The sequence below is a fragment of the Stegostoma tigrinum genome, chromosome 25 (assembly GCF_030684315.1).
Source record: "Stegostoma tigrinum isolate sSteTig4 chromosome 25, sSteTig4.hap1, whole genome shotgun sequence".
Classification (NCBI taxonomy): Eukaryota; Metazoa; Chordata; class Chondrichthyes; order Orectolobiformes; family Stegostomatidae; genus Stegostoma; species Stegostoma tigrinum.
The window spans coordinates 16,717,059-16,731,719 of NC_081378.1; the positions used below are offsets into that span (position 1 = coordinate 16,717,059).

The 14,661-nt window shown below is 41.8% G+C and overlaps 1 protein-coding gene across 2 annotated transcripts in view; it reads right to left on the minus strand.

Moving 5' to 3' along the window:
• smo (smoothened, frizzled class receptor) overlaps nucleotides 1–14,661 on the minus strand; it is a 41,683-nt gene that overhangs the window by 4,666 nt on the left and 22,356 nt on the right. Inside the window, exons 7-11 of one of the 2 annotated variants that reach the window (XM_048554338.2) lie at nucleotides 12,115–12,207; nucleotides 9,672–9,780; nucleotides 7,754–7,939; nucleotides 5,656–5,804; nucleotides 351–485 (exon numbers count right to left, since the gene is read on the minus strand). In XM_048554338.2, coding sequence (XP_048410295.1) covers nucleotides 351–485; nucleotides 5,656–5,804; nucleotides 7,754–7,939; nucleotides 9,672–9,780; nucleotides 12,115–12,207 — 672 coding nt within the window. The remainder of the gene's footprint in view (nucleotides 1–350; nucleotides 486–5,655; nucleotides 5,805–7,753; nucleotides 7,940–9,671; nucleotides 9,781–12,114; nucleotides 12,208–14,661) is intronic. The other variant, XM_048554339.2, reaches the window with a different exon arrangement.

Sequence of the window (14,661 nt, forward strand, 5' to 3'; positions counted from 1 at the left end):
AACATCCTGAACTGTGGCCTTTTAAGTAGGAAAATGGCCATAGCGCAATAATGTTTGCTAAGGGTGTTAGTACTGATACGGGTGCACAATTTATGTAGATACACTGGTTAGCCTCATAACTGATAACCATAGTAATTCCAACGCTGGGCAGTCACCTGACCTGCTTTTGCAAGTGATATGTGGGATCCAGCTGTAGGTGGATGTGTGTTGGAAGTGGTGGGGGGGTGAATATAAATTGTTGCCAACCTCCCAACCCCAATTTGCCATGAGAAAGTTCAAACTGCTCTAAAGAAGTCATGCAACCTTGGAAGAAAGTTAAATTAATTTTTGAAGAATCAACTGTTTCTCACCTGGTGTCCCTACTGGAGTGACAGAAATGTCCTGTGGTAAAATAGCTCCCCTTCTGGCCACCATCTTTGTTACGTGTTGAGCCCAGGCAGATGAGAGGTCAGCAGATGGTTCATTCAAGTCAAAGTTGATTCCAGCTGAAAATGTAGGATGACTTTCAGATATTGATTCCTCACTTCTTAGTTTCCTCCCTTCCCCTCTTCTGATAGGTATTTTAAGTTAAGCCTCACCTCCCATATCATGTCTTGATGTGATTATGAAACTAATGCATAGTCAGGTGCCTAGTAGTAATGTTTTTGTTTAAAGTATGTCCATTTTCATATATTCTAATAGGACAGATGTAAATCACTGCCCGTGAGCTATATGCACTGAGACGGTTTTTAGATCCTCATCCATGAGTTCAAATCTCTCCAAGGTCTTAACCCCATTATAACTCTAACGCTTTGCCATTGTTTAGGGGATTGGGGAGCAAGTTGATAGGGGGAGGGGTAGGTAGATTTATGTGGGGTGATGCAGTGATATTGAGGGTTAAGACTTAGAAGATGGATTGTATGGTAATGGAGATTATCTATCTATTCCCATCCTGGAATAAAGTGCAGAGGAGTGGGAATGGGACTGAGGAGATGGATTTCGGAGCAGAGCAATGGTAACAGGACAGATAGATTGCCGTAGCAATCCTTGGCATGTCATAGAAAAGTAATTGACGAAAAATCTAGTTAATGGAATTAAAAATCATTCAATCAAAATACAGGCATTTAGCCAGGTTAGCCTGTACCAGCCTGTTGTGGAGGTGTTAGTGTTGGACTGGGGTGGACAAGGTCAGAAATCACACGACACCAGGTTATAGTCCAACAGGTTTATTTGAAAATGCAAGCTTTTGGAGTCTTACTCCTTCTTCAGGTGTTGTTGAGAGATATAGTATCCTGAACAGAATTTATAAGTAAAAGATCAAAGTGATGAGGATGTACTAAAGAAAACCAAGATGCTGTTAAATCTTTCAGAAATAATGGGAGCTGCAGATGCTGGAGAATTCAAGATAACAAAGTGTGAAGCTGGATGAACACAGCAGGCCAAGCAGCATCTCAGGAGCACAAAAGCTGACGTTTCGGGCTCTCTGATGAAGGGTCTAGGCCCGAAACGTCAGCTTTTGTGCTCCTGAGATGCTGCTTGACCTGTTGTGTTCATCCAGCTTCACACTTTGCTGTTAAATCTTTAACCAGTTAGAAGGTTTTAATTGATTAATATGTATATGTTTATGTTAATCCCCAAATTCCTTTGAAGTCACTGTCCTGAGAGAGCTAAAGGTTTTATCAGTTAAGGAAGAGGTGACATTTTAAATCAGACAGTGCATGTTAGGTTAGTATCAGAGATAATGGGAACTGCAGATGCTGGAGAATTCCAAGATAATAAAATGTGAGGCTGGATGAACACAGCAGGCCAAGCAGCATCTCAGGAGCACAAAAGCTGACGTTTCGGGCCTAGACCCTTCATCAGAGAGGGGGATGGGGAGAGGGAACTGGAATAAGTAGGGAGAGAGAGGGAGGCGGACCGAAGATGGAGAGTAAAGAAGATAGGTGGAGAGAGTATAGGTGGGGAGGTAGGGAGGGGATAGGTCAGTCTAGGGAAGACGGACAGGTCAAGGAGGTGGGATGAGGTTAGTAGGTAGCTGGGGGTGCGGCTTGGGATGGGAGGAAGGGATGGGTGAGAGGAAGAGCCGGTTAGGGAGGCAGAGACAGGTTGGACTGGTTTTGGGATGCAGTGGGTGGGGGGGAAGAGCTGGGCTGGTTTTGGGATGCAGTGGGGGAAGGGGAGATTTTGAAACTGGTGAAGTCCACATTGATACCATATGGCTGCAGGGTTCCCAGGCGGAATATGAGTTGCTGTTCCTGCAACCATCGGGTGGCATCATTGTGGCAGTGCAGGAGGCCCATGATGGACATGTCACCTAGAGAATGGGAGGGGGAGTGGAAATGGTTTGCGACTGGGAGGTGCAGTTGTTTGTTGCGAACTGAGCGGAGGTGTTCTGCAAAGCGGTCCCCAAGCCTCCGCTTGGTTTCCCCAATGTAGAGGAAGCCGCACCGGGTACAGTGGATGCAGTATACCACATTGGCAGATGTGCAGGTGAACCTCTGCTTAATGTGGAATGTCATCTTGGGGCCTGGGATGGGGGTGAGGGAGGAGGTGTGGGGACAAGTGTAGCATTTCCTGCGGTTGCAGGGGAAGGTGCCGGGTGTGGTGGGGTTGGAGGGCAGTGTGGAGCGAACAAGGGAGTCACGGAGAGAGTGGTCTCTCCGGAAAGCAGACAGGGGAGGGGATGGAAAAATGTCTTGGGTGGTGGGGTCGGATTGTAAATGGCGGAAGTGTCGGAGGATGATGCGTTGTATCCGGAGGTTGGTAGGGTGGTGTGTGAGAACGAGGGGGATCCTCTTAGGGTGGTTGTGGCTGGGGCGGGGTGTGAGGGATGTGTTGCGGGAAATATGGGAGACGCGGTCAAGGGCGTTCTCGATCACTGTGGGGGGAAAGTTGCGGTCCTTAAAGAACTTGGACATCTGGGATGTGCGCGAGTGGAATGTCTTGTCGTGGGAGCAGATGCGGTGGAGGCGGAGGAATTGGGAATAGGGGATGGAATATTTGCCCTTCCCCCACTGCATCCCTAAACCAGCCCAGTTCGTCCCCTCCCCCCACTGCACCACACAACCAGCCCAGCTCTTTCCCCCCCACCCACTGCATCCCAAAACCAGTCCAACCTGTCTCTGCCTCCCTAACCGGTTCTTCCTCTCACCCATCCCTTCCTCCCACCCCAAGCCACACCCCCAGCTACCTACTAACCTCATCCCACCTCCTTGACCTGTCCGTCTTCCCTGGACTGACCTATCCCCTCCCTACCTCCCCACCTATACTCTCTCCACCTATCTTCTTTACTCTCCATCTTCGGTCCGCCTCCCCCTCTCTCCCTATTTATTCCAGTTCCCTCACCCCATCCCCCTCTCTGATGAAGGGTCTAGGCCCGAAACGTCAGCTTTTGTGCTCCTGAGATGCTGCTTGGCCTGCTGTGTTCATCCAGCCTCACATTTTATTATCAGTGCATGTTAGGTGTCAGGCCTTGTTTAGAATCTTGTGTGTTTTGGTTTGGAGTCAGACTAGTTTTATTGTTAAAGTAGGAATTTATAAAATAGCACATTGACTGGCTGTTTTCTCCCTCTCTCACACACACACACGGACACACACACGGACACAGACACACAGAAAGATTATTTTGCTCAAAAAGCACAAAATTTTAGACAGTCAATTTACACATACATATCAATCAATTAAAACCTTCTAAATGATTAAAGATTTAACAACGTCTTTGGTTTGTTTAGTACATCCTCATTAGCAGTGTGATCCTTTGATCTTTTACTTGTAAATTCTGTTCTGATACTACCTCTCTCACTAACACCTGAAGAAGGAGAAAGACTCTGAAAGCTTGTGTTTTCAAATAAACCTGTTGGACTATAATGTGGTGTTGTGTGATTTCTAACCTTGTACCCGCCTATAACATAAGATCTGTGACTAAATCACATATTATCATTAAGTTAAATAGAGTCTAATCTCATTAAAAATTTCTGGCATACAAAGCCTTGGTTTCCCTAATCACAATAAAATTGACATTTCAGCTGCCACTAGGACCTTTTTTTTAAACAAGAAACTAGTTTCAGTAAATAATGTCCTTTAACTTCCTCCCTTTCCATCATCCTAAATGGCCTTAAACAATCCTCCTAGATGAAGCAGTGATATGTTAATATTCTTTTGATTTGGTATATTGTATTTGCTGCTTACTATGGAGTATAATCTTGATTTGAGAGACTGCTTTGGTGAACATCCCTGCTCAATCTGTAAATATGTCCTTAAGCTTCTCATCAACCATCATTTTAATTCTCCATCACACTTCCATTCTGACACCTCTGCCCTTGGCAACTTAATGAAGTGCAAGGAAGCTTGAAGAATAGCAGTTCAACTGTTGATTCAGCACTTCACAACCTTTCAGTCTCAATATCTAGTTCACCAGTTTTGGATCCTATTTTATTGGATACCAGCTGCTGATAAATGATTTTGCTGTTTCCATTCTATCACTGCCATACATTTTATTTGTCCTTTAAACTCTCCCGCCTTCAACTTCATTGTCCCTACCCTTCCACATTGCTCACCTGCTTAAAATCTGTTATATTTCTATGCTTTTCCCTTGTTTTGATGTAAGATCATTGACTTGAAAGATTAACTCTGATTTTCTTCAAAGATACAGCATGAACTGTTGAATATTTTCAGTACTTTGTCTTCTTTTCAACAAATACCTTTATGACTGAGATTGAAGGAGTGCACTGTTGGTCAAGTCTCACTACTCCATAGGTCACAATGAAACATAGAAGTACTTTTTTAAAGTGACCCCGATGACCTAAGATATATCTGATCTACACCAAGTCTTAAACAAAATCCACCAACCAGATTTCTTAATAAACAAAATTATTAGTTTATAATCAACATAAAAATGAAAATCATTCAATAAATATGTAATAATTGGTTAATATGCGCAGTCAATAATACAGAAGTTTTAAATGCCTATCACTCTAAATATCCTCAATATACACACACACCTTTCAAAAAAAGAGAAGACAGATTTCGCTGTAATGATTTGCTTTCTGAAAAGAAAGACTTTGGCTGGTGGCTTCTTCTTAAAGACAAAAAGGACAAAAAGTGTAGAATGTTCCAAAGTCTGTTGCGCTGAGTAAATAATAATTCATGGCTGTCTCACGTCTTACAGACATGTCTGACTCAGAAACCATAACCTTCCAATGCTTCTTTAATCACTCTTTCAACAGAGCAAATAGATTTCATCCTGAACGCAAGCGTGTTTAATTTTCAAGAATGAGAAAATTCAGCTAGGCAACTTGTTCTTAGTTTGCTTTCCTCTAACTTAGCTTGTTCTTTTCAGGCTTCCCTCTGACTGAACCAAATAAAACAAGGATCTTCTACAAGTCAATCACTGCTCAAAACAGCCCCAGTGGAGTTCTACAGCAAAGCAAACAGTTATTACACGTCATGTGATTTACAGGAGACCTTGTTTAAAAAAAGTCTCCAGTGTCCAAGTGAACTTTCAATGCTCTCTTTAAAAAAAATTCAGTCTGGGTATTTCCACGGGCCTAAATAAGTCCATTTCCCACAGTGCTTCAAACTTAAGTCGTTCAAACAATATTAAGTATAAAGCGTCTTTGTAACCGTACTTGGACATATACGCTTACTGAATGAGACCCCTTGACAATCAGTACTTACCCACGGGCCCTTCATGAGACACGGTCTGCATACTGAATGACAGTTCCTTGTCTGGATTCTTCAGCAACTCCTTTCGCTTTGAGAAAGCTTTAGCAATCATTTTACTCTTCTTAATTCGTTTTGGCTCATCATCGCTTCGGCCGATAATTCTAAAAATACAGAAGTCTTTCAGTTCCTATTGAACAGCTGGTTTACCTGCGAGGGGCTGTTCCTGGCTCTCCTAACAGTAAGATGGCTATGACAGAGATTTAACTTTTAAACTACTACTTGGGATTGAAATTCAGACTGAACTCCTTGTGCTGTCACTGTGGAAAACACATGATCACTCTGGAGCCTCAGGCCTACCCAGATTCTTCATCTGCTCTGGGAGCCAGTTCATTTCTAGGATTGTATTCACTAGCTGAGAGCAGCACTGCCTATATTTGATTAACTGTAACCAAATCAGATCACAAGTAAGAGCTAGTAGGAACTGCCGATGCTGGAGAATCTGAGATAACAAGGTATAGAGCTAGATGAACATAGTAGGCCAAGCAGCATCAGAGGGGGTTAAAATTGTTACAGAGATAGTAGAAACTGCCAATGCTCGAGAATCTGACATAACAAGTTGTAGAGCTGGATGAACACCTGAGATAATAAGGTGTAGAGCTGGATGAGCTGTAAGAACTGTTGTAGTAAGTGATAGTGTTCATACCTCTGAACCAGGAGGCCCAGGTTTAAGTCCCATCTGCTTCAGGGGCATGTATTAACATCCCTGAACAGGTTGGTTAGAAAATATATCCCTGTCACCTTTGTCTGCCCATTTAAGTCCAAGTGAGATACAAGAATAGGGAAGGTTTAGGGAGACAGGGGGCAAATGCAAGCAAATGGGTATACAGTTTGGATAACTTGGTCAGCATAGGCATATAGTCCATTTCCTTTCAAGCTTGATGACATCCTGCACTATAGATAAAAACCTTTTTACACAAGATTTTTCAACATTTCTTTTAAAAAGTCTCCATACACCGTCAACAAACTGCTCGATATTGTGTGTGTTCTACCTACATCTCCACTATGGAGAACATAGCGTCCTGATATTATAGCATTAAATACAATGCACTTCTTCAGATCACTGACTCTTGGCAGGTAAATGACATCAGGCTTTGAAACTGGAACACAACGTGCCACATCAAGAGGTGTGTATGTTTAACCCTTCACATCAGTGAGATCTCAATCTCAGCTAATTTGCTGAAGGGAGTGCTGAGTGAATAGAAGGAATTTTCCATTTGGCCAGAGGGCTTAAAGTATTAAAAATGGCAGGTTGCTTTGACCTTGTAACTCTACATATAGGAGACAAGAAGATATAATGATGATCATTAAAAGGGCTCCTGTGATAGGCAGAATGGGGAAATTCTGAAACTTGTTGAAACTGGGAGGCAATAGAAAATGTTTAAAACAGAGATTGATTATTTTTTGTTAGGTAAAGGTTGTAAAAGTTACAGAGACAAGGCCAGGTACTATAGTTGGAGCTAGAATTCCAGTTAAGCTGCAATCAAATGGTTGAATAGGCTAAAGAGACTGAATAGCCTACTTCTGTTTCTATACCCAAACAAAAATTTTTGTTTACATAGCACATTTCATGACCACTGAATGTGTCACTCTACAGCTAATAAAATACTTTCAAAATGTCATCATTGTTGTAACTTAGGATATGCAGCTGCTAATGAGAGCACACAGAACTCTCACAATTGGACAATAAACAGACGATTGCTTTTGCGATGTTACTGGAGGAATAAATATTGGCTACGATGTCGGTAATAACTCCTCTGCCCTTCTTCAAAAAAGTGGAGTAGAATTTGAATCTAGAATCTTGTGATTCAGATGCAAGAGTGCTGATTACTGACAAAGCATTAATACAGCTATACCAACCTACTATTAAAGGCCTGCTTGCACCGGAGGGGATTTGAGGCAGCCTGCTACAGGAATTTGTTCTCCCCATTCATCAAATGTTGTAGAAGATATACCAAGAGAGAGATATTACATAAAATAATAAAGGAAATAAATCTTAGTCTTGCCAATTCTAATGTTTCAGTTAGTCCATTATCTGAGTGAATTCTGATACCTAAACCATGTCCTTTTCCATATTAAGATTGTAGCTTTGGTCCAGACCCAGGTACTCATTGCAATGCCTGTCCCAAACACGGCAAATATGTTTATCTTTTCCACCAGAAGGCTAGGGCGATTCTTGATGCTACATTCAGGGATTGGAGTGTTGGTTTGCTCAGCAATAGAGACATTGGCTTCACACCTGAGGGTTGAAATGCAAAGTCGAATCAGACACGAAGATGCATTTTAAATAAAGCACAGACGTGCAATATGCAAGTTGGCCAGAAAAATGCAAACAAATCTACACAAACCAAGCACAATCCAATGAATGTAATTGACATAGTAATTGACAAGTTCAAGCAATCAAAACACTAAGTACTGATTTAACCAATAGATCTCAACATATTCATGCCTTGCAATAAACCAAACTATAACATATCCTCTACTCATGGTGCCATATCGAATCATAATCATGGTTATCTCCTTGTGTAAGACCAAAAACTAATGCTGAATATCAAGAAGGGTTTGCACTTATCAAGCTATTTTCAAGATCTTAATGCGCCCAAAAACTTTAGTCAATCAAATACTGTTGTATTATAATGAAGGATAGTAGGCATTTTGTGCCCAGTAAGGTCCCACAGTATTAATGAGATAGATAACCAGATAAATGTTGGCCAAGGTTTGAGGGAGAAATCCTCTATTCTTCATTGAATAGTACTGTAGAATCTTTTACATCTACCTGAGACCAGGCCTCAAATTGCCTAGTGGTATTATTGTTGGATTGTCAATCCAGAGACTCAAGTCTGGAGACCTGGTTTTGAATCCCTCCAAGGCAGATGGTGAAATTTGAATTCAATGAAAATTTGGAATTAAGAGTCTAATGATTACCATGAATCCATTGCCGATTGTCAGAAAAACCTATCTGATTCACCAATGTTCTTTGGGGAAGGAAACTGCCATTCAGACTCTAGACCCACAGCAAAGTGGTTTACTCTTAACAGCCCTCTGGGCAATTAGGGATGGGCAATAAATGCTGGTCTGTCCAGTGATGCCCTTATGCCATGAATGAATTTTTAAAAAATTAACAATGTATCTAAAATACAATGCCTCCAGTGGTGCAGAATTTCCTCTCCCCAGTACTGCAATAAAGTGTCATCCTAGGTTATGTATTCAAGACTCTAGAATGAAGTTGAATGCAGAGGTAAAATGTTACCAATTAGCTATGGCTGACAACTGACGTATAAATTATTTAATATATTCAAAACAGGAAATTCAGCACTATTTATTGCTTCCTTTCCACAATGTGATATAAGTGCTGACTCTATGGCACTGTTTCAAAGAAGGGGAGGCCAGATATGCTCAGAATCCTGGCCAATATTTTTATTTCAATCAACAATCACCATACATAAAGAAAATAGATATTCTGATCATAATCACATCGCTGCTTGTGGTGGTGTGCTTTGTACAAAATTGGCTGTTGCACTTCCTACTTTAAAATAGTGACTACACTTTAAAAGCACACTTTGTGACATTCTGTGGTCCTAAAAAGTGCTACATTAATGCAAATTGTTCGCATTTCTTCCCTTTACAGAAGAAACCACACAATCACAAATCTGGCCACAAATGGACCCTAAGATCTAAGAATGGAAATATGCTTCACAAACTCCTAATCTGCATGTACAGTTAGTCAGTCCATTGTTTTATATCCAATTGCTGATTTTCAAAGATTTGAGGGAAATGAGTTTGCAAGCGATAGTGGAATATGTATCCAATATGGTGACCTAAAGGGACCTTCAAATGCTTGTATAGACTCTGTAAGTATGGAAATTCCTAATTTCTAGGATTTTACTATGAGCCCTCACTGACCAATCACCCAAAGCTAATGGGTTCTACTTCAGAGCCTAAAATGAACTGAAGGAGGTAGGGTCACTTACAGAACATAGTCACGGAAACTCCTCTCCCAGTCAGCCTGGTTAAAGAAATCATAGAAATGGCATCCAAATGTGATGAAGACAAAGCCAAATGCCAGGAATCCAAAAATGCCTGATAAGTAAAACTCAAGCCATTAAGCACCACGTACTTTGCAGACTTGCAAGAGAATACAGAGACACAGGTACACACAAACATGGTTATCAGCAGCTGAACTGAATTACACAGCAATGAGACATGGTTTCTTCTACCAAAAGGTACAGTCATCTTAACTTTCTTTCCTGTACCTGCAATTGAAGACTGAAAAACAGATGATAAAGATCTTTGCCACCACTTTTAAAACTGATTATGAATTCAGGCACATTTTCTTTAGTAAATTATAATGCCTGTACAGAATGAATGGGCAGTGCAGATTAAAATAGAAGGGGGAAGCTTCCTGAGTTTGAAGCAATGCATTGACGATAAAGTTTCTCAATGGTAAAAAAGATATTGCTCAATGAAGGCTAGAATGGGATGGGCAGACAAACTGATTCTTGGGTCTCTCACTGCCTGAAATACCTTCATATGTTAGTTATCTCCAGTATCCAGTCCCATGAAGACAGTCTGGAGGTTTAGGAATAAGCTGCAATCTAGCAAGAATAAGTAGAGCATGGAGGAAACAGGAAAAAAAACCACAATACACACTTTATTCTTACAACATAGCTAAAATACCTCTTGGTGTTGCTAGTTCTGGTTGGGCATATTCTTGGAGGTATCTCTATACAGCTGTCCAAACTCCACCCATCCTCACAGCACTTTGCCTTCCCAAATCCAAATAGAAATACAATCTACTCTTCGATATCGATTGGATAATTCCTTACTGTCAAGCAACCTTCAAGCTAATATTCTTATAACAATAACCAGATGTGTAAAAATTCATTTTAAGCACACAGTTTTTCTGTGCTCTCTCTGGAGCTGCTGGAGCAAGTGGCTGGGAGATTAACTCTTAATTTCTGCAGTCCGCAGGACAATCCTGGAAAATTGGCAGCCCAACTCTGAGTCTAAACAGGACAAATGAAAAGATAAGAAAATTTTGCCAAAAATAAATTCGTAAAACATTGCTTTTAACTAATTCCATTCATACCCCAAATAAAATGGCAACCAAACATTTATCAAGCAACATGCTAAATTGGTCACCACCTCATTCATATGGTAATGACATAGAGTTTCCAACTCCAGATGTTTCAAAATATGACCTCCTGCTCTCAACCCATGTCATCGGTTCCTGCTCCATTTCAATCCCATTAATCAACTGGAGAGCAAACAAACTCTTGATGAATCAACTGAATCAGTCAGTCATGGATTTGTCAAAAGCATTTTCTCCTTATTTCCATATTATTACAATTAAATAAAACAAAAATATTCAAAGACATTTTGAAAAATAATTTTCCTGGTTTTGCTCCAGGAAAATTACTGGAGATTAATAAAGAACAACGAACAGTACAGGACTGTGTTATGAACCGGACCAGAATCCCCGCTCCAAAAAAAAGTATATTATGGAGACAGCCTCGACTCTGACCTTTTATACTTTTACAAAGGCAAGTTTAAGGTGCTGTGTTCCAGATAAGATTTGATTGGTCCACCACAAACCACCCTTTATTCTTACAACACAGCTAAAATACAACAAAAAGAATTGTCATAACTTTACTCTATTGAAATACTTACGATAATGTGTCCTTTAAGCACTTATAGTCAACTGTTCCAATATAGGCAACATACCATAAACACCGTCAGCAAAGGCAATTCAGCAACACAGTTATTAATCTCATGTGCTGTCTCTCTCCTGTCCGCCCTTTAGATTTTTTAAGAGGAAGCTTCTCTATCCACAACTTAATTCTAGCTGCACTGAACTCAAGCTGTCAAGTCCTTCAGCCAGCAAAACCCATCAAGGAAATGAAAGCAAAACTAAAGTTCTTTGGAGTCTGTGTGAGCCTTACCTCACCCACTCATGACACTTGTGTAAAAAAAACCCAGGGAGAACTCAAAGCTGCTTATCAATTGCCTGTCTGAAGGAGTCATTTTGGTACCATTGTGACAACCCCCTGCAAGAGAAACAGAACCAAATACGTCTCATAAAGGCACAGCATCGCTACAAAAGAAACAAGCCTTTTAGCCCAACAGAGCTATTGACACATGGTGTCTTTCTAAAAAAAACCAAAAATGCCTCTATATGGTCAGTATCCCTCTATTCCCTAGCTATTTATGTATCTGTCAAGGTGTCTCTTAAATGTTGCTATTGTATCTGCCTTCATCACATCCTCTAGCAGCACATTCCAGGTAAATCTTCAATTTCTGAAATGCTGACAATCTGTAGTTACATCCCAAACAAAGGAAACTTCAAGTTACACAGCAGAGAATTAGCATTTATTAAATATAAAGCAGCGAGTCCTTGTGCTGTACAGCCCTTACCAAGACGGAGCATTGTTTCATTGATTTTACTGGCTGCTTTCTCACTCAGGAGGCCAGGATGGTTACTTTTAATTGAAAATAGGGTCATGACACCTGTAAAAGAAATAGTAGGCAACTGAAATGAAGCTGCAATATTTGGAAGATAAGAACATAAGAAATGAGAACAGGAGTAGGCTATTCAGCCCCTCAAGCCTGCCCCCACCATTCTATAAATTCTTGGCTGATCTGGCCCAGGTCACAACTCCTCTTTAGTGCCAATTCCTTATAGCTCTCACCTACCCGATATTTCAAAAATCTATCTCCCTCCTCTAATTATTTTCAACGATTTAGCTTTCACAACTCTTTAGGTTAAAGAATTCCAGACATGCACCACCATCTGACAGAAGAAATTCCTTAACAGTTCTCAACGAATGTCCTCTCTTTTTTCCAATAATTATGTCCCCAATTCGAGATTCCACCAAAAATGGAAATATCTTAAAATCTACCCTGTCAAGCCTCCTTACAACTGGATATGTTTCAATAAGATCACTTGTCATTCTTCTAAACTCAAATGAATAAAGGACCCTAGTTACCCTTGAGAAGGTGGTGGTGAGCTGCCTTTTTGAACTGCTGCAGTCCACCTACTGTAGGCTGACCCACAATGCCGTTAGGGAAGGAATTCCAGGATTTTGATGCAGCGACAGCGAAGGAATGGCGATACATTTCTAGGTCAGGATGGTGAGCGGCTTGAAGGTGATGGTTTGCTACCCTTCTTGTCCTTCTAGATGGCTGTGGGTTTAGAAGGTGCTGTCTGAATATCTTTGGTGAATTCCTGCAGTGCATCTTCAGCAGTTAGTACACACTGCTGCTATTGGGTGCCGGTAGAGGAGAGAGTGGATGATTGTGGACGTAGTGCTAATCAAATAGGCTGCTTTGTCCTGGTGTCAAGTTTCTTCAGTGTTGTTGGGCTGCACTCATCCAGGCATGTGGGGCTTACTCCATCACACTCTTGACTTGTGCCATGTAGAATGTAGACAGGCTGTGAGGAATCAGGAGTTGAGTTACTCACTGCAGTATTCCTAGCTTCTGACCTGCGCTGGTTGGCACTGTTTGTGTGATGAGTCTGATTGAGCTTCTGGTCAATGAAAACCCCCAGGATGTTGATAATGGGGGAATTCAGTGATGGTAACACCATTGAAATGTCAAGAGGTGATGCTTAGATTGTTTCTTATTCATGGTGGTCACAGCATGAATGTCACTTGTCACTTGTCAGCCCGAGCCTGGATATTGCCCAGATCTTGTTGCATGTGAATGTGGACTGCTTCAGTACCTGAGGAGTCACGAATGGTGCTGAACATTGCGTAATCATCAACAAATATCCCCACTTCTGACCTTATGATGGAGGGAAGGTCACTGATGAAGCAGGAGATGGTTGGGCCTAGGACCCTATCTTGAGGAACTCCTGCAGAGATGACTTACAGATGAGAGACTGACCTCCAACAACCACAACCATCTTCCTAGGTGCCAGGCATGACTCCAGCCACTGGAGATTTTTCCCCTGATACCCACTGATTCCAGCTTTGCTAGGGTTCGTCAATGCCACACTCGGTCAAATGCAGCCTTGATGTCAAGAGCTGTCACTCTCACCTCACCTCTGGAATTCAGCTCTTTTGTCCATGTTTGAACCAAGGCTGTAGTAAGATCAGGAGCTCAGTGGCCCTGGCAGAACCCAAACTGGGCGTCACTGAGCAGGTTACTGATTGGTTTTAGACTGATGGGTGGTAATCAGCCAGGTTGGATTTGTCCTGGTTTTTGTGCAGAGGACATACTTGTGTAATTTTCCACATTATCAGGTAGATACCAGTGTTGTAACTGTATTGGAACAGCTTGGCCAGGGAGCAGCAAGTTCTGGAACACAAGTCTTCAGTACTATTTCCAGAATGTTATCAGGGTCTATAGCCTTTGCAGTATCCAGTGTGTCCAACCATTTCTTGGTATCACATGGAGTGAATCGAATTGGCTGAAGACTGGTACCCGTAATGCTGGGGACCATTGATGGAGGCTGAGCTGGATCATCCACTTGGCACTTCTGGCTGAAGATTGCTGCAAATGTTTCAGCCTCATCTTTTGCACGAATGTGCTGACTCTTCGATCACTGAGGATGGGGGATATTCATGGAGCTTCCTCCTCCAGTGAGTTGTTTAATTGTCCACCACCATTCATGACTGGATTTGATAGCACTGTAGAGCCTAGATCTGATCCATTCATTGTGGGAATGCTTAGCCCTGTCTATTACTTGCTGCTTTTGCTATTTGACATGCAAGTAGTCCTGTTTGGTAGCTTCACCGCGTTGATACCTCATCTTGAGGTATGCCTGGTGCTGCTCCTGGCATGCCTTCTTATACTCTCCATTGAACCAGAGTTGATCTCCTGGCTTGATGGTAATGGTTGACTGGGGAATATGCCGGGCTATATGAAGTTACAGATTGTGCTGGAGTACAACTCTGCTGCTGTTAATGGCCCACAGTGCCTCATGGATGCCCAGCCTGGAGTTGCTACGTCTGTGCG